General features: G+C 39.4%; 1 protein-coding gene across 3 annotated transcripts; it reads left to right on the top strand.

Annotated features, from left to right (window-relative positions):
* The first annotated feature begins 165 nt into the window (after positions 1-165).
* LOC111875358 (zinc finger protein 436-like) lies at positions 166-16,413 on the top strand. Of its 3 annotated transcripts, none has more exons than XM_023871558.2 (6): positions 166-312; positions 2,408-2,631; positions 4,806-4,952; positions 6,146-6,295; positions 9,087-9,179; positions 14,819-16,413. In XM_023871558.2, the coding sequence occupies exons 2-6, from the start codon at positions 2,515-2,517 to the stop codon at positions 15,608-15,610; spliced, it is 1,299 nt and encodes a 432-aa protein (XP_023727326.1). In that variant the 5' UTR covers positions 166-312; positions 2,408-2,514; the 3' UTR covers positions 15,611-16,413. The 3 variants fall into 3 exon arrangements, with proteins under 3 accessions (XP_023727326.1, XP_023727324.1, XP_023727325.1); XM_023871556.2 differs by having other exon boundaries at positions 169-312; positions 6,128-6,295; XM_023871557.2 differs by having other exon boundaries at positions 171-260; positions 6,128-6,295.
* The last annotated feature ends 4,995 nt before the right edge of the window (positions 16,414-21,408 follow it).

Below are 21,408 nucleotides of genomic sequence, written 5' to 3'. Positions count from 1 at the left end.
CGGGCCGTAAGAGCCATGAACGTCGAATCATACCGACTGGATTATTATTTTACCGCCTTCAGCGCCGTTCGGTTTTCACAAGCGTGGCTGATAGATGGCACAGCAGTAAATATAGTGCATAGTTCCCAATGGTGAACATAGAATTGTACACGTGCATGAACTGCATGTACGCCATGTACGTAATCTGTGATGTACGACGTGTGAACGCGTGTGAATGACTCCGAAAGTTGGTGTAACGGTCGTAACGGTATCGAAAGGAGGTGGGTTTCATCCAAATATGACAATGAATCTTCACCAGAAAACACCTTTGTGGTTTGTATTATTGCTGTTGCTACATATAATTTATGGTCTTAATTAGATCTAAGTTTAAATATGCATAGGTTGCCCGGAATAAGCTTACATTGGAAACTGGGCTGGAAAGCATACAAAGAAATTTTCAAATATACATTACAGCCTAGTAGCTTAGGCAGATGTTTCCAGTAATTGTTATCATATTTTTAATCGTTTAAATTGTAAGAAACATATCGGCGACGATATCTCGATTCTTTATTTTTGGTTGACGTTCAGCAGTGGATGCGGTTTGGTTTGTACCCACTGAGCACATATAAGGACTTTCCACATTTAATATGAGTAATGCATCAAAGCTTCATAAACGAGCCAGTTGTAGACATAACGGTGTTGACTCGTATTTGGGATATCCGCGGTACGAATTTCGGCTGTCATACCTGCTATTCTGTCTAGGTTTTCGTGGTTCTTTTGGTCCCTCCAGGCAAGTGATATAGTTCCTTCACGTATCGTGCTTCATATATCCGTTAAGCACTATATATATTCACCACCAAGGTCATAGTAAAATAGACCACAGAAGACACAGTTCCTCATTAAGATGGGTCACAGTTTTTTTTATGTATTTCTAATAAATATGGTATTTACTTAAGGATACTTCCTCATTTCTCATTCCTGTTTTGTTTCAATTAACATGTTATTTTAATTGTTTTGATTTAAACTAGTTTTGTGTAAATGTCATCTATAGGCTACTTGCTGCTAGTGAGCAATCAAAGGAATNTTATCGTGTAGAGTGCAACAGGATGCTTAAATATAATATTGCAAAGGAATGGAGTTTGCTCTTCCTGTGGATATGCTGTTGCTGTGTTCCCATAAATTATACTTCCTGCCTCTTCTTTACTGTGATTCTTCTAAACTTCTCAACTTTTTTTTTGAGCTTAGTCTTTCTTATTTTTTGAATATTTAACCATTTTATATTTTTCCCCATCAGTTAGGCATGCCAGTCCACATTTCCTTAAAAAGAAGTTCGAGAGCTCAAAGCGTAGGGTGAAGTAATTGAAATTGCAGTGTATCCAAATGTAGTGAANAAACCCGATATTCTTGTAGTAGCACTCTAAAAATCTTTAGTTATGATGTTTTTAAAATCTTTTAAAATTTTCTCTAAATTTAAAATTTAAAATTAAACCCGATATTCTTGTAGTAGAACTCTAAAAATCTTTAGTTATGNAATTTTAAATTTAAAATTTAGAGAAAATTTTAAAAGATTTTAAAAACATCATAACTAAAGATTTTTAGAGTGCTACTACAAGAATATCGGGTTTGACGTGTGCAACATAATCTACATACCAGACACATATCAACGATGTAGATGTTGATAATACGAAGAACGTGACATTGTGTTTTTAAATGTTAAGTTTTAGACTGGGTTCAGTGTGGCAGCAACGTTAAAAGTATACACCTGATGATGGCCGATAGAGGCCGAAACATGTAGTGTAGAAAGAACAAGATCAAAGACATATAAATTTATATTGTTTGCACTTAGGACGGAGTTTGTATCATTTATCGTGTAGAGTGCAACAGGATGCTTAAATATAATATTGCAAAGGAATGGAGTTTGCTCTTCCTGTGGATATGCTGTTGCTGTGTTCCCATAAATTATACTTCCTGCCTCTTCTTTACTGTGATTCTTCTAAACTTCTCAACTTTTTTTTTGAGCTTAGTCTTTCTTATTTTTTGAATATTTAACCATTTTATATTTTTCCCCATCAGTTAGGCATGCCAGTCCACATTTCCTTAAAAAGAAGTTCGAGAGCTCAAAGCGTAGGGTGAAGTAATTGAAATTGCAGTGTATCCAAATGTAGTGAATGTACGTGTATCCTCTCCTTAAGTATATAGATTACTGTCTACAGAGATTTGTTGTTATGTAGGCTGCAGGATTATTAATGTTTCCAAGGCAGGAACCTCTTGCTAAATGTCACTAATAACTACCAAATTAACAAACCCCAGAAATGGCAGGCCCCACAGCCTCCACTGACAGAACATAATATCCCATGTAAGTATATGTTTCCTTAAAGTGTCATATGAATGTTTTAACACCATTCATAATCAGTATGTTCCCTTTCAGAACTTGGTTGCATAATCCTAGTCACATACTGGTACACACATCAGAACTTTGTGGCTATATCACTAGGATTCTTGTAAGCCACTTTCTGACTCAACGGACTGTCCATCATGTGTGATCATCAAGTTTCAGGCTCACAAAAGACTCTGCAGTCTGTTGCAACAAGATTGCCAAAAATTGTATTACAGAAAGCTGAGGAAATATTTCCTGCTGTAAAACAAATGATGGTGAGTCTTCTGTGCTTCTGCTCCCAGAAAATAATATTACGGTCTTGTTACATGTATTTACATGGTCAGTGAACTGAACACTTTGTTACAAGCTTCTGTTACGAGGGTTGGAACTTTAATAGTGGCAGCACTGCTGTAGAGACGCCATGCAACGGAACCAAATAATGTCACACCACACATTAGTTACATACCTACCTTACCTCAGAGCAAATGGACTCTCCCTTCCAACATCACGCACATGCACAGTGACGAGAAGAATAGGGCCTCGTGACAGCTGGCAGTCTAATGTAGTGTTGTCACGATGTTTTCAAAACAGGAACAGTGGAGTTGGATAAAGATTGAATGTGCCAGAGGCCGTACAGCACGACAGTGTCATCAAGGTCTTCAAGAGGCTTGCGGGGAATCTGCATTGCCTTACAGAACAGTGGCAAGGTGGGTAAAAGCCTTCAACGAGGGACGCCAAAATGTGGCAGACAAGCGTTGGTCAGGTTTTCCTATTGTCTGCGTTACTGGAGAGTGATCAACACCATATGATTTGTGACCTGGCCTGAGAGACAGGATTAGTGCGTACGACTGTGCTTCACATTGTGAAGGAACGCCTGGGCAAGAGAAAAATTGCGTCATGATGGATTCCGCATGATTTGACAGAAATGGCTATGATATGACGCTGCTCGTGACCACTTGGAGCGCTATGAGTGTGAAGGAGAGGCTTTCTTACAGCATATTATTATGTTGGATGAGACATGGGCCAAATCGTGTGAGCCACAAACGAAACGCTAATCGAATGAATGGCATCATTACAGGTCACCATGAAAATCAAAAGTTCGTCAGAACCCCAGCAATGTGAAAGTTATGGTGATTCTTGTGTACAACTATGATGGTGTTATCCTAACACATACTGTTCCCCAACAGCAGTCTGTCAGTGCACAGTATTACTGTTCACGTTTGGAACAGAACCTGCGACTAGCTTTGAGAAAGAAGTGGCGACACTTTCTGCAGAACTCACCCATCATTTTGCAGGACAGTGCTTGGCCACATGCAGCGCAAGCTGTGGCTGATTTGTTTGATCGATGGGGCTGGGAAGTGCTGTACCATCCACCGTACTCCCCGGACTTAACCCTTGTGACTTTGACTTGATTCCTAAGATGAAGGAACCACTTTGTGGCCTTCGCTTCCGAGTTGTTCAGAGATTCTTCAGGCAGTAGAACGCTCCATTCGAACTATCAACACAACAGGCGCTGCTAAAGGTATCCAACGGCTTCTACATTGCTGGCAACGGGTTGTACACAGTGCTGGTGACTACATTGAAGGACAGTAAACTTCAAAACATGCATCTATTTTGTATCAGTTGTAAATAAATAGTTGCCACTATTAAAGTTCCAAACCTTGTAAAAGTTATTTCTAGTTCCTCAGTTTTGTAAGAATGGGTGCACACATTGTGGGGCTTAGTGTCTTCTGTATTATTAGCATGATGAATTCAAGGAAGATGTGAGGGGCAGGTCATGTGTCATGTTTGTGAGGGACAAGACATTCATACAGGTATCTGGGTAGAAATTCACAAGAGAAGATTGCAGGTGGGAGTTGTATGTATGGATGACAGGCAACTGTTAAAATGGATCTGAAAGAAATAATATGGGAGGTTATCGACTTGAATTGTTTAGCTCAGACTGGGTACGGGCAAAAAGCTGTAGCGAACACAGTAATGAAGCATTAGTTTCCATGAAGGTCATGCACCAACAAGGACTCTGCTGTATGGTGTTAGTGGTTACTAATGATTTTGGTAGGTGTGAAGAAGAAATGCCAGTCGCAGTGGTTGCGTGGTCTGAGGCATAAACTGTCTTTGCCCACTTGAACACTGGGATTGTGGGTTGGAATCCTACTGGAGGCTTGGATGTCTGTGTGTCTATTCTGTTTCTGTGTTCTGCACGTAGGTAGTGGCCCTGTGATGGGCTAATTACCCATCCAAGGAATCCTACCGTCTGTTCATAGGATTAAGAAACTGAAAAAGCAGCCAAGGTCCAAAGGGCTCTATAGCCAGGGAGAGAAACAGCAAAGCAAAGAATCAGTAGAAAACAGTGGTTAGCAGTTTTATGCAGTGCGCAGTTGTTGTGGGAATGTGCAATAACGTTGCAGTCTTGACTATGATGGTTTTACAGAACTGCTTGTATTTGCAGAAAGATGTACCAGGCTCCCATAGTGAGGCATGTGCATCATCATCTCATAGTGATCAGGCTGTTAACATAAAAGTCGAAGTCTCAGATGTGGAAGATGGTGAGGATCCGGTGCCAATGACATTTGTAGAAATAAAGGTTGAACATGAGGTGAGTTACATGTCTTTGGCTGAGGGCACACAAAGGAAACTGGCAACTGCAATTTGCAAGAAAAGGCACCAATTTCAAGCAGGCAGGTAGTTTCCAGTTTAGCAGGTGCACTCTGAGGAAACTTATGTTTGAGTAGTTACTCACATCATCTTAAGTGGTTGTATTTGTCCGATGTAATGCATGATTGTATTTTTTAATTTTGTGCACTTACCTTTTGCGATGGAAGATGATAATACTGATCCTGTCATAATGTGGTGGTAGTTGAGACCGGTTGAGATGGCGTGAGAAGAGAGGATGACGGCTGTAAGGAAAATATTCGGATGTTAATTTCCTTAAATTAAGGTCAATTTATTTTAATCAGGAAATATTGTGTTCACACTGCGATACAAAATTCTGACATACGGTGCAACTATTTTAGGAAGATACGTAGAAGACACCTGATGATGGCTGTATACAGCCGAACCATGTAATGTGGAAGAAGGGTGACTGTATAATAAATTGCATTTAAGATGGAAATATAAATAAAATAAAAGAGATATTACTGCAACAGGATGCATAAAGACAGTATTATGAAAAGAAAACGTTGGGTGCATCTGTTCTTCTGTTACAATTTAAACTGAGGAGCTTATATTGTTTCAAAAGAACTTGACCAGGATCCAGACTCTAATGATAAATTCTTTCCGAAGTCAAATATATTTTGTCCTGCCAAACAGAGTCTTGGTGGCGTTTGCCGTATATACCAGGCTCTTGCTCAGTTAACTGCACAGAAACAAAATTAGCAGCTTCGTCAAACTTTCATGCAATCTTAAGAAACAAATTAATCACTGAAGGGTGTTTGTAGAACAGCTGCATTACCATTTCCTTGATTTCTGCTGCTCCATTCAATAACATGTAATCAACTCAAGCTGATAACAGTTCTTGGAAATTGTGGTTGCATTGTGGTTTCCAGTTTCCTTGGTGTGCCCTTGCCCCAAGTGTCCAATTTTAGGCATATCTGAATCAAATCCAGAATTTCCTGTTCTTATTCTCATCCCCATGGTTGCAAAGAAGAAAACCAATAGAGCGCAGTGGTTATGAGTTTGATGCAGTGCAGAAATGGGGACGCAATGGAAGTGTATGCTGTTCTGTGTAATGACATTATAGACATGACTGATAAGGATATTGTGGTTTTACAGAACCGCTTGGATTCACAGGAAAATGCACCAGGCTCACATAGTGAGTCACATGCATCATCATCGCCCAGTGGTGATCAGGCTGTCAACATAAAAGTCGAGGAAGTCTCAGATGTTGAAGATGAGGATCCCGTGCCAATGACATTTGTAGAAATAAAGGCTGAACATGAGGTGAGTTGTATGTTCCATTTGTGTTCACTGTTAGGCATATCTGAGTCACAAAATTGCATGTTCTCTCTGAACTGCATCTGTGACACAGAACTTCTCCAGTATGGTGAATAGGGAATTTTGTGTAAATTTTTCCAGTGTGTCTCAAGAGGACTGCTTCTTGTTCCCCGTTGATTGTGGTGTACTGCTGCTATTCTGTGTAACAGCAATACACATGAAACAGAATACAGCGAATTGATGAACCCAGTTGCGTTCAAGAAGAAACAGAGGAGATTAAAATGTGGGAAATGCTTGCTACTATTCTGTTCAGAATCTACTCTGTTTCCGTCTGCTGTTGGAGTACATGATGTTTACATATAGGCAGAACTCTGTTCTACTTGTGTGTGTCTGTGTGTGGGTATGGAAATTGGTTTCTCACTTTAACCTTTAACGGCTGAATGTTATAATTATTGGCAGCAAGTAGCAAGCCGAGCTGGCCGAAAGTTACAATTTTTAAAGGCAAGCCACGTGCTTCCTTTGTGAGTGCCCGCAGTTTGACCTTGGGTTTGAAACCCAAACAAACTCATGAACTTTCATGACAGACATTTATTTGTTAGCTCTGAACAATGAAATCGTTTATCAGGGTACTGGTTTCGAAACTATTTACGTTTAGATATGACTGTTTATGACCTGGTGAGCCATAGAGTTCAGCTTTGTTTTGAGAACTTAGAGGAGGAAATATTCGTAACGCGCTTATATATCAGTGCTACCAGAGCTTTCAAGGAAGTGTGATGAATTCAGGGATTGGTTTGCAGTGCTGAATTGTCAGTTAGGACATCAGTGGCGGATTTTCTAATATTTCGTTATTAGTAAGAAGTCAGTGTCAGACTCCTTTATTTCTTTGTATATCATTTTTATTCTGTATCTCAGAAGAGGTATAAACCCACTGAGCCAGTGTAACTTTGTGCGTGAGGACATCTTCGTCACTGTGACTTTCGGTATCAATGGCGGACTGACACTTTTCGACTGCTATTGCAATTACTTTGCATCACAATTTTGCGAGTGTTCCTAACAGTCTCGCTTTTTCAAATAAAGTATAGGATTTAGCTGGAAGCCCCCTCCCCCAAGATAGAACCTCAAAAACGAGCTAGATACTCAAAACTCCTCGATGCTGAAGAACTGGAGGAAATATTGATGGAAGATGAACCTAATGAAGAGTTGGAAGAACTTGATGCACCTTCCTGCACTGGATGGCAACTTCTGAGATGAATCTGGCCATGCTATCAAACCTCATGTAATTGAAGACTACAGTGCACACATGGGCTTTGTGGACAAATCTGATAGAATGGTGAACAGCTATGACATTGCTCGGACGACATGTAAGTGGACAGAGAAATTGTTATTCCACCTTCTAGATATGACTATTCTCAATGCATATCTATTACACAAGTCATGTGATGGAAAAATGATGCACAAAAAATTCAGCAAAATTTTGGTGCGTGATTTGATTCTTCAATCACATGAGGCGAATATCACGGTCAGTGGCATTACTTGGGGGAGGCCAAGTTCATCTTGGGCCCAACTGAGTCGACTGGAGGTGAAACATTCAAAACATTGGCCAGCTAAAGGGAAACAAAGACGTCGCGTTTGTTCTATAAACAAGAAAAGCAGGAGCAGGCTTTTCTACTGTAAATGCGTGATGTTGCGCTGTGTCTCGTGGACTGCTTCGAGAGTGGGACATGCTCATGTCAGAGTGTAAACTGTGAAGTGACACAGTCCAAACCGTGTACAGTCTGTACCAAATATGATTGCATATAGTGTCGTCATGTTTACATCACCAACACGATTCAAGGTTGAAGAAAAATGACGGTTAAGTCCTTTAGAATTTCATAACGTATATAATAAAGATTATATTTTGCATTTCATGACAAAATGATCACAGTTAATTTTCATTTGTAAAACCTGCCCCTTTGTGTATATGTAGAAAATTTTATTGTCTTTCAGATTCTTTTTAGTTCATATTCCGATGTTGCATAGAACAGAAAATATGCTTTTTTTTTTTTTCTGAAAGTCTGCAATGTTAAAGACTTAGGGCCATTTAAATTCCGGCTATAGGGAGCTGCCGGCAATTTAAAAGTCCGGGCGTTAAAGGTTGAGGGAAGAAAGAATATACATTGCAGCGGTGTAGAAGAGGATACTGAGGGGTATATATAGGTCTAAGAGTGAAAGAGTGACTGGATGCTGGAGAATGAGAAGCTGTGTCAGTGGAACAATTTGGCAGATATCATTGGAATCCTAACATCAATGAGTATGAGATGGACAGATCATTTAGCATTCATGTGAGAGATCATGCATTCGTGGAAAGTTTTGGTTGGCAATCCTGAATGGAAGGGCCAATTGGGAGACCTATACATAGATGGAAGGGCAGTATTAAGAGCAGATCTTGAGGCTATGGCTCAGGAGAGGAACCAGTGGTGGGCTACTTTCCATGTGTCCACAAAAGGTAGGCAATTTCTGCATTTTCTAAGTGACCACTACATGTATGTGTTCAAGACGGAGGCTACACCATGGAGTTGCAAACTAATAAGATTTCTGATAGTTACAATGAAGAAAACCTGTACAGAGCAGCCATCATGAAAGTGATGCACTGCACAGTGACCGTAGTAATGAAAGTGTATGCTGTTGTGTGTAGTGAGAGCGCACAGCCCTGATTGATACGGGTTTGCTGGTTTTGCAGGACTGTGCACATCCACAGGAAGATGTGCAAGGGTTATGTACTGAGACACATTTAACATCTTCTCATGATACATTTCAGACCATCAATATAAAAGTGGAGGAGATCTCAGATGTGGAAGAGTTAGAAGATCCATTGCCAATATCATTCCCAGGAATACAGGCTGAACATGCGGTGAGTTCATATTCATATTTATTTACAATTCCATAGATCGAGAGGGGCTAAAACGCCAATGGATGTGGAACAAGTCCCATTCATGCATAGAATGAATTTTCTTATACATGGTTGGACAAATTATAAAAACATAAAGTTGACATCTTACAATCAAAGTAATCAAAATTTACAGTCATAAAATCAGCGATTTCAATATTTCAGATATAGTCAAATTTCAGAATTCTTATTTATAACAATAGTATTCCTCCACAGTGTAGAAAGAGTTGGTGGTCAGGAAATTCTTTAATGCCACTTTAAATTTAGGAATATCGTATGATATTTGTGTAAGAGTTGATGGAAAGTGATTGTAAAGTTTAATACCAGAGCACCATACTCCTTTGTGGTTTCCCCCCCCCCTTGGCACTACAGCCCCAGTGGGCCTAGGCCTACCTCCATGAACTCCGTTCACTTCGGTTTTTCTAGATCTTACACATACGGTAGGACTCCTTGGGCAAGTGATCAGCTCGTCGCAAGGCCTCTACCTGTAGACAAACACAGAAAAATGCACACAAACATCCATGCCCTGAGTGGGATTCGAACCCACGATCCCGGCTTCAGAGCGAACGAAGACAGTGCATGCCTTAGACCGCTCGGCTACCGTGACCGGCCCTTTCTGGTATACAGTCAGATTTACTACTGGAAAATGCAAATCACAGTTAGATCTTGTCTTAAAAGTATGAACATCCGAGTTCATTTTAAATAAATCTTTATTATTAACAACAAACATTAATAAAGAGAATATATACTGAGAGTAAAATGGTAAAATAGACAGTTCCTTAAATAAATTTCAACAATAATCCCTGCTGCCAGAATTTGTAATGATTCTTATTATTATCCTTTTTTGGATTTTAAATATAATTTTAGGGTGAGTTGAACTACCCCAAAATATTATACTGTACGAGATAATTGAATGGGCTAATAAGAAGTAAACCATTTTTAAGGTTTCCAAAGACAATAATGGTTTCAAAAATCTATNCGGCTTCAGAGCGAACGAAGACAGTGCATGCCTTAGACCGCTCGGCTACCGTGACCGGCCCTTTCTGGTATACAGTCAGATTTACTACTGGAAAATGCAAATCACAGTTAGATCTTGTCTTAAAAGTATGAACATCCGAGTTCATTTTAAATAAATCTTTATTATTAACAACAAACATTAATAAAGAGAATATATACTGAGAGTAAAATGGTAAAATAGACAGTTCCTTAAATAAATTTCAACAATAATCCCTGCTGCCAGAATTTGTAATGATTCTTATTATTATCCTTTTTTGGATTTTAAATATAATTTTAGGGTGAGTTGAACTACCCCAAAATATTATACTGTACGAGATAATTGAATGGGCTAATAAGAAGTAAACCATTTTTAAGGTTTCCAAAGACAATAATGGTTTCAAAAATCTATGAGGGTTGGAACTCTAATAGTGGCAACACTGCTGTAGAGACGCCATGCAACGGAACCAAATAATGTCACTTATACCACACATTAGTTAGCTGGCGATCTAATGTAGTGTTGTCACGATGTTTTAGAAACAGGAACGATGGAGTTGGTTAAAGATTGAATGTGCCAGAGGCCGTACAGCACAACAGTGTCATCAAGGTCTTCAAGAGGCTTGCGGGGAATCTGCATTGCCTTACAGAACAGTGGCAAGGTGGGTAAAAGCCTTCAACAAGGGATGCCAAAATGTGGCAGGCAGTAGACCACTCCATTCAAACTATCAACACAACAGGCACTGCTAAAGGTATCCTGTGACTTCCACATCACTGGCATCTGATTGTACGCAATGCTGATGACTACATTGGAGGACAGTAAAACTTCGAAACATGCATCTATTTTGTATCAGTTGTAAATAAATAGTTGCCACCATTAGAGTTCCAACCCTTGTAATTACGTAAGATACTTTATTTAGTTTAGGTATCAATTGTTCAATATGAGTAAGCCATGATACATTTTTATCAATTAAACCTAAAAATTTTATGGTATGTACACTAGTTATCTGTCTGTTAAGTCACCTGCATTAGTGTTTTTACTTAAAAACTGAAGGAAATCTTTTTTTTTTCCAGATTTAATGATAATAAATTGCTATGAAGCCATCTCTTTAATCTTTGTATGGCGGTATTTATATCTCTTTCAAACATCTGGATATCAGGGTTTGTAATTATCAGACTAGTGTCATCAGCATATAGGACGGGTTGAGATGTCTGATATTACATTAGGCATATCATTAACATGTAAGAGAAAGAGCAAGGGACCAAGTACGGACCCCTGAGGGACTCCAACAGTAACAGGTTCCCATCTAAAGTAGTATTTACTTGAGTTAACATTAACTAACACTGCCTGATATCTATCTTGTAGATAGGATCTCATTAAGTTATAAGCTGTTCCTGTAATCCCATAGAATTCCATTTTGAACAACAAAATATCATAATTAACACTATCAAATGCCTTATGAAGATCGCAGAAAATACCCAGAACCAATAATTTACAATTTAATGCTCTTAAGATATTACTAATTAAGCGATAAGACGCGTAATCTGTTGACGATGCTTGCCTAAAGCCAAACTGTTCATTAACAAGATTATGATTATCCTCAATATGTTGATATAATCTATTATAGAGTACTTTTTTGAAAATCTTAGAGAGTGACGTGAGGAGTGAAATAGGTCTGTAATTAAATGTGTCATTTTTGTCTCTTTCAAATATGGGTCTTATTTCCGAAAATTGTAATCTTGTTGGAAAGCTGCCAGTAATCAATATTCTATTACACAAGGGAGAAGAAATATATGGAATACTACTTAAAATTTTTGTTGATATCCCGTCATATCCGTATGAGTTGTTTATTTTTAGTGACCTTGTTATATCTTCTATTTCTTTAAAGGTCGGGTATATGCCTTGAATAAGTACGTTTTAGAATTTACACAATTGGGTATAGCTTTATTCTGGTAGTTCCTTTGAACAGCCGAAATCGCGAGATAAATTGCCATTCACCTTTATTGAAATTATGTTATGGACATTTGGTTTTGTGTTAGAGTTATTTTTTATAATATTCCATGTAGTTTCTACTTTATTTTTTGAACGAGTTAAAATACTATTGTAATATCTTTGTTTTGCTGATTTAATGACGCTTGATAAAATTTTACAATATCCCTTATAATATTTGTTCAAAATTGGGTCATTACTGCTTCTTTGAGCTAAAAAAAGCCTTCTTTTATTTATACATGAAATCTTTAGGCCTGCTGTTAACAAAGCCTTATTATCAGATTTAAAATACACTTTTTTGAGAGGAAAACTAGAGTAAAATATTCTTAATTATATATTCAAAAAATTATTAAAGGCAGTGTTTACATTTTTCTCAACAAATATATCCTCCCATATTTCATAACTTAGTTTAATATTAAAGTTCATAATTGATGATTCATTGATTTTTTGATTATAATAGTAACAAGTATTGTATTTTTGAGTAAATATATTATGTATTGTTAAACCTTGGGCATCATGATCTGAGAGCCCATTTATAGTAGGGTATACTGAAACATTATTAAACTTAAAAATATTATCAAATGCAGAGTAAGAATTTTCCTGAATTCTGGTAGGAAATTTCACAATACTGGATAGACCATAGGAGGCTAATATCAGATGTAAATATTGTTTTATGTGGAATCATTAAGATAGTTAATATTGTGATGTGGATGGCACAACAGGAAGTAGGGGTCACGTGAACTCTGTGTTCTCACGAGTGACATCACATACCCGCACTCCTTCCATCATCATGCAATGCTGGGTAAACACCCCTCCCCACTAGGCTGTGATGTCACCCAACAGGCGAGTCCATGCAGCAACTGTTGCTAGGCAATGCATAGGTAGAAACTCCTGACAACAGTGCCCGATATCTGTTGCCGAGCAGCAATGTGTTCTGTATGTTGTCCGTGCCGAGCCTAAATAAGGAACAGTGAACACTATTCAGGGGGGATTCATCAGTAAGGATGGAGCCAGTTACTAGAGAGAGAGTTACTAGTATTCAGCATGAGTTGTGTTGAGTGAATGGCAGTGGCTTCAGCAGGAAAAGTAATTGTGATACTGTAGATGGCAGTAGTTGTGAAACTGTAAATTGTGTAACTGTAAGAGCAAGTGGAATAAATTCGCTATATCCAAGACGGCGTGAAGTTATTTGTCGTGTTACGTACCCAATACGTGACAATATTAATATCTCTGCATGTTATTATTTCAGTGGTGTTGCTGTAAAGCATGTTTAAAATTTCATCCATCTCCTCCCTTATTGAATAGCAGGGCATCTGCAGCTGCCTGTTTTGTTTACTAATAGGGATAGCAGAGGCCCCACCACTGATCATTAGTGGACTCACAGATCATCTTCCAGCATTACCCTCAAAAGATTGTAGGAGAACCGTTTTCTTCTTAGTCAGTGTTTTGTGTGACACATTCCTGTTTATTGTTAGATGGAATAAAGATATACATAGCTGCATATGTACGTTGGGTTGCTGGAGTATAATAATGGTGTCTGTACATTCACAGTATTATATAATTTGTATTAGTGAGCTTCATTCCATTACTCCTGAAGGCTGCAATAGTGGAGCCAAAAGAAATGGCCGGTACGATACCATGTAAACATGTATGTGACATTAGGCTTGAAATCAGGACTGGTGCAGTCAGAAGCACCATGGAGATGGATACTGCTAGACAACAGCTGTGTAATGTTGAATCACTTGGGTTGTCCTCTGCATGTAATTCCACATTGGACCACAGGAATACATCACCTTGAACAGTTCCTCTGTTGTTAGCCTACTTGCACTGTATGTCTGCATATGTATCCTTGCCTTCATAGACAGTGACTTAGTAAACCTGTTCCCACAACAACCAGTAGACGCGCAACACTGGAACAGGTAGAACAGTTGTTGTATGGATCATTATCTGTGCAGTCCAAATTGTATTTGACGAAGGTAGGTGATTAGTTTGTCCTGGAACTCCTTCACTTCCTGCCTGCCCACCTGTCTACCTGCAAATTTCCTGCTGATCTTGCCAGCACAGTGATTGTTGGTTCGGAGTCGCGTGGGACTCATGACCATTGTAGACTCTGACAGGTCTGAATGCTTTCAGACCAGCCCCCACTTCCCTGAAACTCCTTATATATGACTTGATGACTAACCAACTCCACAGAGCAGTGTTCCTCTTGAGAGGCTAGTCATTGTACACATGGTGAACAAACTCCCTGCTTAATATGGTAAGCAAAAGTTTGTTAACATGCTTAGAATAGCCTTTCAGTGGCCCCACTCCACACCCTACCTTTGAAGAATGAAGAATTCGAAAGGATTTGGGTGGAAGCAATTTAGGCTTTATCAGTGTACTATTTGGCTGGAGGGACTGAGGAACACCATGAATACATCTGACTGTAGACAGTGTCTCAGCCAACATTCACACTGAACACCTCCAGAACACCAGTCTAGAATGTAACCATTACACAAACTAGTCTCATCGTTTGTTAAAGAACGTAACTGAGGTAATACAACATTCATTTCAATTGTAACATACTTTGCAACTTGTTCCTGTTCCCATTAGATTTGTTCTAACATTTGTCTCTCCTTTCCAGAGTGTCGTGAATGAACGTAGACTCGTTCATGGTGGGCATCCAATTTCCTGTGATGTGTGTCATAAGTTGTTCAGGCGTAGCAGTGGTCTGAAGAGGCATCAACGTATACATGCTGCAAACCGGTCATTTTCCTGTAGTGTATGTAATAAATCATTCAGCAGGCAGGGTCATTTAAAGGAACATCAACGCATACATAGTGGGGAGCGGCCATTTTCCTGTCTTGTGTGTAATAAATCATTTAGTCAGCAGAATCATCTGAAGGGACATGAACGCATACATAGTGGGGAGCGGCCATTTTCATGTGAGGTGTGTAATAGGTCATTTACCAAGCGCAGTCATTTGAAGGAACATCAACACATACACAGTGGGGAGCGGGCATTCTCCTGTGATATATGTAATAAGGCATTTACCACTAACAATGTCCTGAAGGTACATCAACGCACACATAGTGAGGAGCGGCCATTTTCTTGTGCTGTGTGTAATAAGTCATATATATCTAAGAATCAGGTGAAGGTACATCTACGCAAACATAGTGGTGAGCGGCCATATGCGTGTGATATGTGTACTAAGTCGTATACCACTAGCAGTGACCTGAAGGTACACCAACGCATACATAGTGGGGAGCGGCCATTTTCCTGTTATATGTGTAATAAATCATTTATTAGGAACAGTCATTTGAGGGCACATGAACGCATACATAGTGGGGAGCGGCCATATCCCTGTGATATGTGTAACAGATCATTTAATCAGCACAGCCATCTGAAAGTACATCAGCGTGTATGCAGTGGTTAAAGGTAAAGTTGTCCCTGTGCTTAATTAATTAAGCACTATGCCATGGAGACAAATGAGCAACAGAATGTGGTGATTAGAGCACAATTACTTTATCACTAACTGCTGAAAACGGATGTTGACATATGATAATTGCAATAGGTTTTTTGGTTTACGTAGTGGATGCATCAGTGCATACACACTGGGAGGAGCCAGTTTTCACGTTGCTTGTAAAAATAATTTGTTATGGAGAGTCATCTCAAAAGACATCAGTGCAAAATTAGTTTGAAGTTATGTATTCCTGGAATGTGTGATACAGATTTTTCCATTGACTGCAGATGTCATTGCATGCACAGTGCAAAATGTCCTTGTATATGTTGCTTGCAGGACACATTCTGTTCTCAAATTTTGAATGAATAGCAACTCAATTGCGTTAGACTTGGCTCAAAGTCATTCTCTGAAGCTACGATGAGCTTCACTACAGTAGATCACCAAAGAAATGCTGCACCTATGGTTGAAGGGCTACAAGAATACCAACAGATTGAGGAAAATATTTGGAAAGAATGGTATTGCACTGCACTCCAGAACTGGCCTTCTGCCACTGCCCAGGGGGGTGACCAGACTGCCAACAGAGAGACGAAGAATGTCGTAGCACCGAGCTTAATGACCAAGGCATGCAAAACTCTTGGTGATCATGAGCCCTAACACTAAGTTTGGTGGACATGGCAACAGGTGGTTTTAGTTCTATGATATCTTAAAAAGTTTTTCTCGTGTTTTGTTTTCATTTGTGCATTGTAGTAATATTTCTAAATGTAAATATTAACTGTGTTTTTTCATGAAGTAGTGGCAGAATTGAGAAGATGCTAAAAAAATTCATAACCTGTTATGAAACAAAGGTTCATTAGGCTGACTCTGTCTTGGGCAAGCTAGTTGAGAGTGGAAATCTTACACATATTTCCCAAATGATCTCTTTTCTTCAATTAGTCTGACTAAAGTACGACTACCATCAATAATTTCGTGGACTGTGGTTTTGTTGCACCATATTACAAGATACTCACATACACTTACACATATCCACATCTTTCCTCAAAATAGCCGCCTTTGGACGCTGTGCAAGTCTACCAACATTGGTATAGCTGGTGGAAACTGCTGGAAGATATTTGCAGGGAAGTCCCATATGGCTTCCCTTGTGGCAACTGAAAGTGACGCCCACATACCTTTTTGTTCAAGCAGGGAAAGAAGAGAAATTGCATGGTGCATGATCAGGTGAGTATGGAGGATGTGGCAAAATGGTGATGTTTTGACAGCTCCTCTTGGGCAAGCATAGAGCAATGTGCAGCGGCATTGTCATGTAGCAACAGCGAGTTCTTCCTGCGCCAAAGCTCAGGACGCTTACAGCGAGTTGAATTGTATTAGATGGCAAAGGATCTTGTAGCAGTGCATGATTACAGTCGTTCCTTCTGGGATGAATTCCATTTGAGCAATTCAAGATGAGTTGAAAACCAATTCAAGCATTACCTTGCCTTCTGACCTGTCCTGTCGCTGTTTCTTCTTTCTTGGTGGTGGTGGTGGTGCTGGTGGCGGTGGCGGCGATTTCCATGTGGCCAATTGTCACTTCAGTTGATTCGCATAGTAGGGGGTGGAGTCCAGTTGGGTCCACTCAGCATGGCGGCCACTGATGGGCCTATTGTACCTGCCCCGGGTGATTATGATGATGAAGAATTTGGTGGGATGAAGATTGGCAGGGGAAACCGAGGTACTCAGAGAAAATCTACCCCAGCGTCACTTTGTCCACCACAAATCCCACTTGACCAGCGCAATGTCACACTTTTTACAGTAGTAGAGCGTGCTTCTGCGCTTCTCATTCTGAGAACAAATATGACGTCTTTGTTTTCCTTTGGGTGGCCAGTGTTGTGAATGTTTCACCTCCAGTCGACTCAGTTGGACCCCAGATGAACTTGGCCTCCCCCGAGAAACGCCGCTGACTGTGATATTCACCTCATGCGATTGAAGAATCAAATCCCGCACCAGTATTTAGCGGAACTTTTTATGTGTCATTTTTCCACCACATGACTTGTGTAATAGATATGCATTTAGAATAGTCATATCTAGAAGGTGGGAAAACAATTTCTTTGTCCACTTCCATGTCCTCCGAGCAATGCCATAACTGTTTACCAGCCTGTCAGATTTATCCACAAAGCCCATGTGTGCATTGTAGTCTTCAATTACATGAGGTTTGACAGCATGGCCAGATTCATCTCGGAAGTTGCCTTCCAATGGAGGAGGGTGCATATTCATCAGAACATACACATCACGCTTGTCTTTCCAACGAACAACACTTAGATGCCGCTTGACTCTTCTAACGATATCCCCTTTTTTCAATTTAATTGACTTGGGCCAAATTTCTTGTGGCATTCCACGCCTGTCATTGTGAATGGTGCCACATTTATTTATTTTCCTGTCTAAAAGATCGTCAAATAAAGCAGGAGAACTGAAATAATTGTCCATGTAAATTTTGTGTCCCAAGCCTTCTACTCTTCGAATTAGCTGGAGAACAATGCCATGTGTCAATGTAATTTCTTCTGTCGCAAGTTGCCTTTGTTTGCCTAAATAAACTGTCATGTCATAAGTGTAGCCAAGAAAATCACAAAGCTTGTAAACTTTTATACCAAATCTTTTGTGTTTCTTTGGAATATACTGACGAAAAATCACTCTTCCTTTGAACAATACTATGACTTCATCAACAGCAAGACATTCTGATGGATTGTAAAGTTCACAAAATTTGTTGTTGAGATTGTCAAAAATTTTTCTAATTTTCCAGAGCCCATCATACTCTGGGTCATCTCGATTTGAAGGAGCTTCATTATTTTTGAAATGCTGGAATCTCAAAATATGGAAGAAACGGTCTTGTACCATGGTGTTAGGGTAGAATGGAGTGCGGTATTGCTCATCTCTTGACCAATAATCTTTGTGTGTGTCCTGTTGATCATGGCCCATTTCAATTATTGCCAAAAAGTTATATATCTCTTCAATTGTAACACCATGCGGTTGAACAGAAGGGCCTGGACCATCTTGGCATGCCATAAATTGGTGGAAATATCTGTTGGTTTCTTGTAACAAGATTTGGAATATTTGCTGGAAAAACAGAATGAAATGGAAAAAGGAGGCGACTGTGCATTTATATTGGGAGCAGCTGATCTGTTGATTCCACTCAGAGGACCAGTGAAGCCTAATACCTTTGGCAAATCCCCGGGTCTTCTATCATGAAACCTAATTACCGTTTCTTCTGCCTCATTGTCTGATGATGATGATGATGATGACATATTTTCTCAAGGTTCAGTGAACTCATTGATATCTTCTAACTCTTCATAAGATTCCTCTTCCATCAATATTTCCTCCAGTTCTTCTGCATCGAGAAGTTTGGAATATCGGGCAAGTTTTTGAGGTTCCATCTTGGGGGAAGGGGGTTTCCAGCAAAATCAAATAAATTATGTTGATTGACAAAGACTCGCAAAATAGTGATGCAAAGTAACTGTAATAGTATGGTACAATAGGCCAGAAGTGGCAGCAGTACAAGGGACTTAGTCCTACCCCACTAGCAATAAAAAATAATAATTGTAATAGTAGTCGAAAAGGTGCCAGTCCCACACTGATATGGAAAGTCACAATGACAAAGATGCCTTTTACTCACAAAGTAATACTGGCTCAGTGGGTTTATACCTCTTCCAAGACACAAAATAAAAATAATATACAAAGAAATATACTGTATGACAGTCTGACACTAACTTTTTAAGTGATGAAGAAATCCAACACTGACTTCCTAACTGATAATTCGCCACTGAAAACCAATCCTTGAATATGTCACACTTCCTTGAAAGCTCTAGAAGCACTGATCTGCAAGCACCGACGAATATTTCCTGTTCAGTTCTCAGAACATCATCATCATCATCACCACTGGCACGACAGCCCTTTGTGAGCCCTGGCCTTCCTCAGGATTGCTCGCCATTCTTCTCTATTCGATGCTACATTCATCCGGTTGTTTATACCCAAAATTCTTATGTCCTGCCACACACATTCTTCCCATCTTAACCTTGGTTTTCCCACTCTCCTATTTCCTTCTGGTTTGGTGTTAAGCATTTTCTTAATCGTTCTATTCTCGCTGGCACGTATTATGCGTCCAGCCCATTTAAGCCTTTTCACCTTTATAAATCCAATAACGTCTGGTTCATTAAATAGTTTGTATAGCTCATGGTTATACCTCTTCCTCCATATTCCATTTTCTTCCACTGGTCCAAAGATATATATCAAGATCCTCCTTTCAAATATACTTAACAGTCTTTCATCAGATTTTGACAGTGGCCAGGTCTCAGAGGCATAAGATAACACTGATCTTATAAGTACTTTATACATCATTCTCAGAACAAAGCTGGGCTATATTTGGCTGACCAGGTCATAAACAGTCATATGTAAACATAAATAGTTTCGAAACCAGGACCGAGATTAATGATTTGCTTGTTCAGAGCTAAGGAATGAACCACTGACATGACCTCACGTAGGTTGGTTTTGATTTCAAACCAAAGGTCAAACTCAGCACTCCCAAAGAGTGCATGTGTCCTGCATCACATATATGTGCCATTCGGCCAACTCTGGTTGCTGCTTGCGACATATATATGTGTCATTCGGATGTTAAAGGTTAATACAGTCCTGAATGCTAGAACATGTGTATTACAATATTGCTGAGAGAATGGTTGCAAACACATGGATGTTCTGGAGTACAGTAGTGTTTCATGGCCAGCTGCCAAACACCAAAAATATCAAGTGACAACTTTTCCTCTAAAATTTTATATTTTGCAAAATGGCCCAGAACTTTTGGAACTCTCTTATGTAGCTGCCCTGTGCAGGAGTCAGTATCAGATTAAGATTCATGAAGCCATGTGTGATGATAAAGGTGAGACAGACTTAATTTTTTGTAAGTACTGTAGAGAGAGTAATAAACACTAAAGAAATATATGGGCGGGTGACCTGTCAGGACAGAAGATAATTTAATCAAAATAAGATGTGTCGAAGAAACTTGTTGGCTTATCACCAACTACCAATAAAACCTCCGTCGAGTGTAACAATATATATTCTTGTCACCATTTCCTCACATTTGCCTTACATGTTTCGGCTCACAGAGAGCCATCATCAGAGGCATCCACAACAAAAATATGGAAACACTTGCACTGCTCAACAATCACAATATACAGTTTTTTGTGGAAGATGTTACACATATCGGAGCGTAAAACACAACAACATCTAGTATCCCGAGTGCGGGTATCCCACTTGCATTTAAAAAATCACCCACAAAGCGGGTCGTGAATGTTAAAATTAAAGTTAAAACCGTCCAAGTAAAATATTCAGGTTCCTCTTAGTGGATTGTCCCAATGGGGGAGGCGTCAGCACGAGGTTGCGTGGGCTGCAAAGATATTGTATTACGTTAGGTTTTATCTATTATAATATATTTAACGTTGAATATTAAATAATATTTGATGCTGGCCTTACCTTGTGGTCGGCTGTGTCCGACGCGTAGTGTATTGTGTAGTGCAGTGGAGAAGCCACGTCGATGTTATTTAAAGCTATGTGTATCGTGACGTGGTGGGGGGTGTGTGTGTACAAGTGGTAATGAGGTCAAACATGCTGTTCTGAGTATTGATTTCTTTTGCCTGTTTTTGCTCATCTATCAATTTGTTGTCCTTGAAGTGGCGGTAGATTTGATATTCTTCTTTTATATTCATTAATTTACCCTTCCTAGCCACTTCAATCAATTCCATAGTTTGTGAAAT

The sequence above is a fragment of the Cryptotermes secundus genome, unplaced genomic scaffold, assembly GCF_002891405.2.
Source record: "Cryptotermes secundus unplaced genomic scaffold, Csec_1.0 scaffold2092, whole genome shotgun sequence".
Taxonomy (NCBI): Eukaryota; Metazoa; Arthropoda; class Insecta; order Blattodea; family Kalotermitidae; genus Cryptotermes; species Cryptotermes secundus.
The sequence above is the reverse complement of the archived record's forward strand: the minus strand, read 5'-3'. Positions and strand labels throughout refer to the sequence as shown.

Coding starts and splice junctions, on each gene's coding strand:
- LOC111875358 (XM_023871556.2), top strand. CDS start 2,515: ATGTGTGATCATCAAGTTTCAGGCTCACAAAAGACTCTGCAGTCTGTT. Junction 6,296..9,086: donor AAATAAAGGCTGAACATGAG/GTGAGTTGTATG, acceptor GATACATTTCAG/ACCATCAATATAAAAGTGGA. Junction 9,180..14,818: donor GAATACAGGCTGAACATGCG/GTGAGTTCATAT, acceptor TCTCCTTTCCAG/AGTGTCGTGAATGAACGTAG.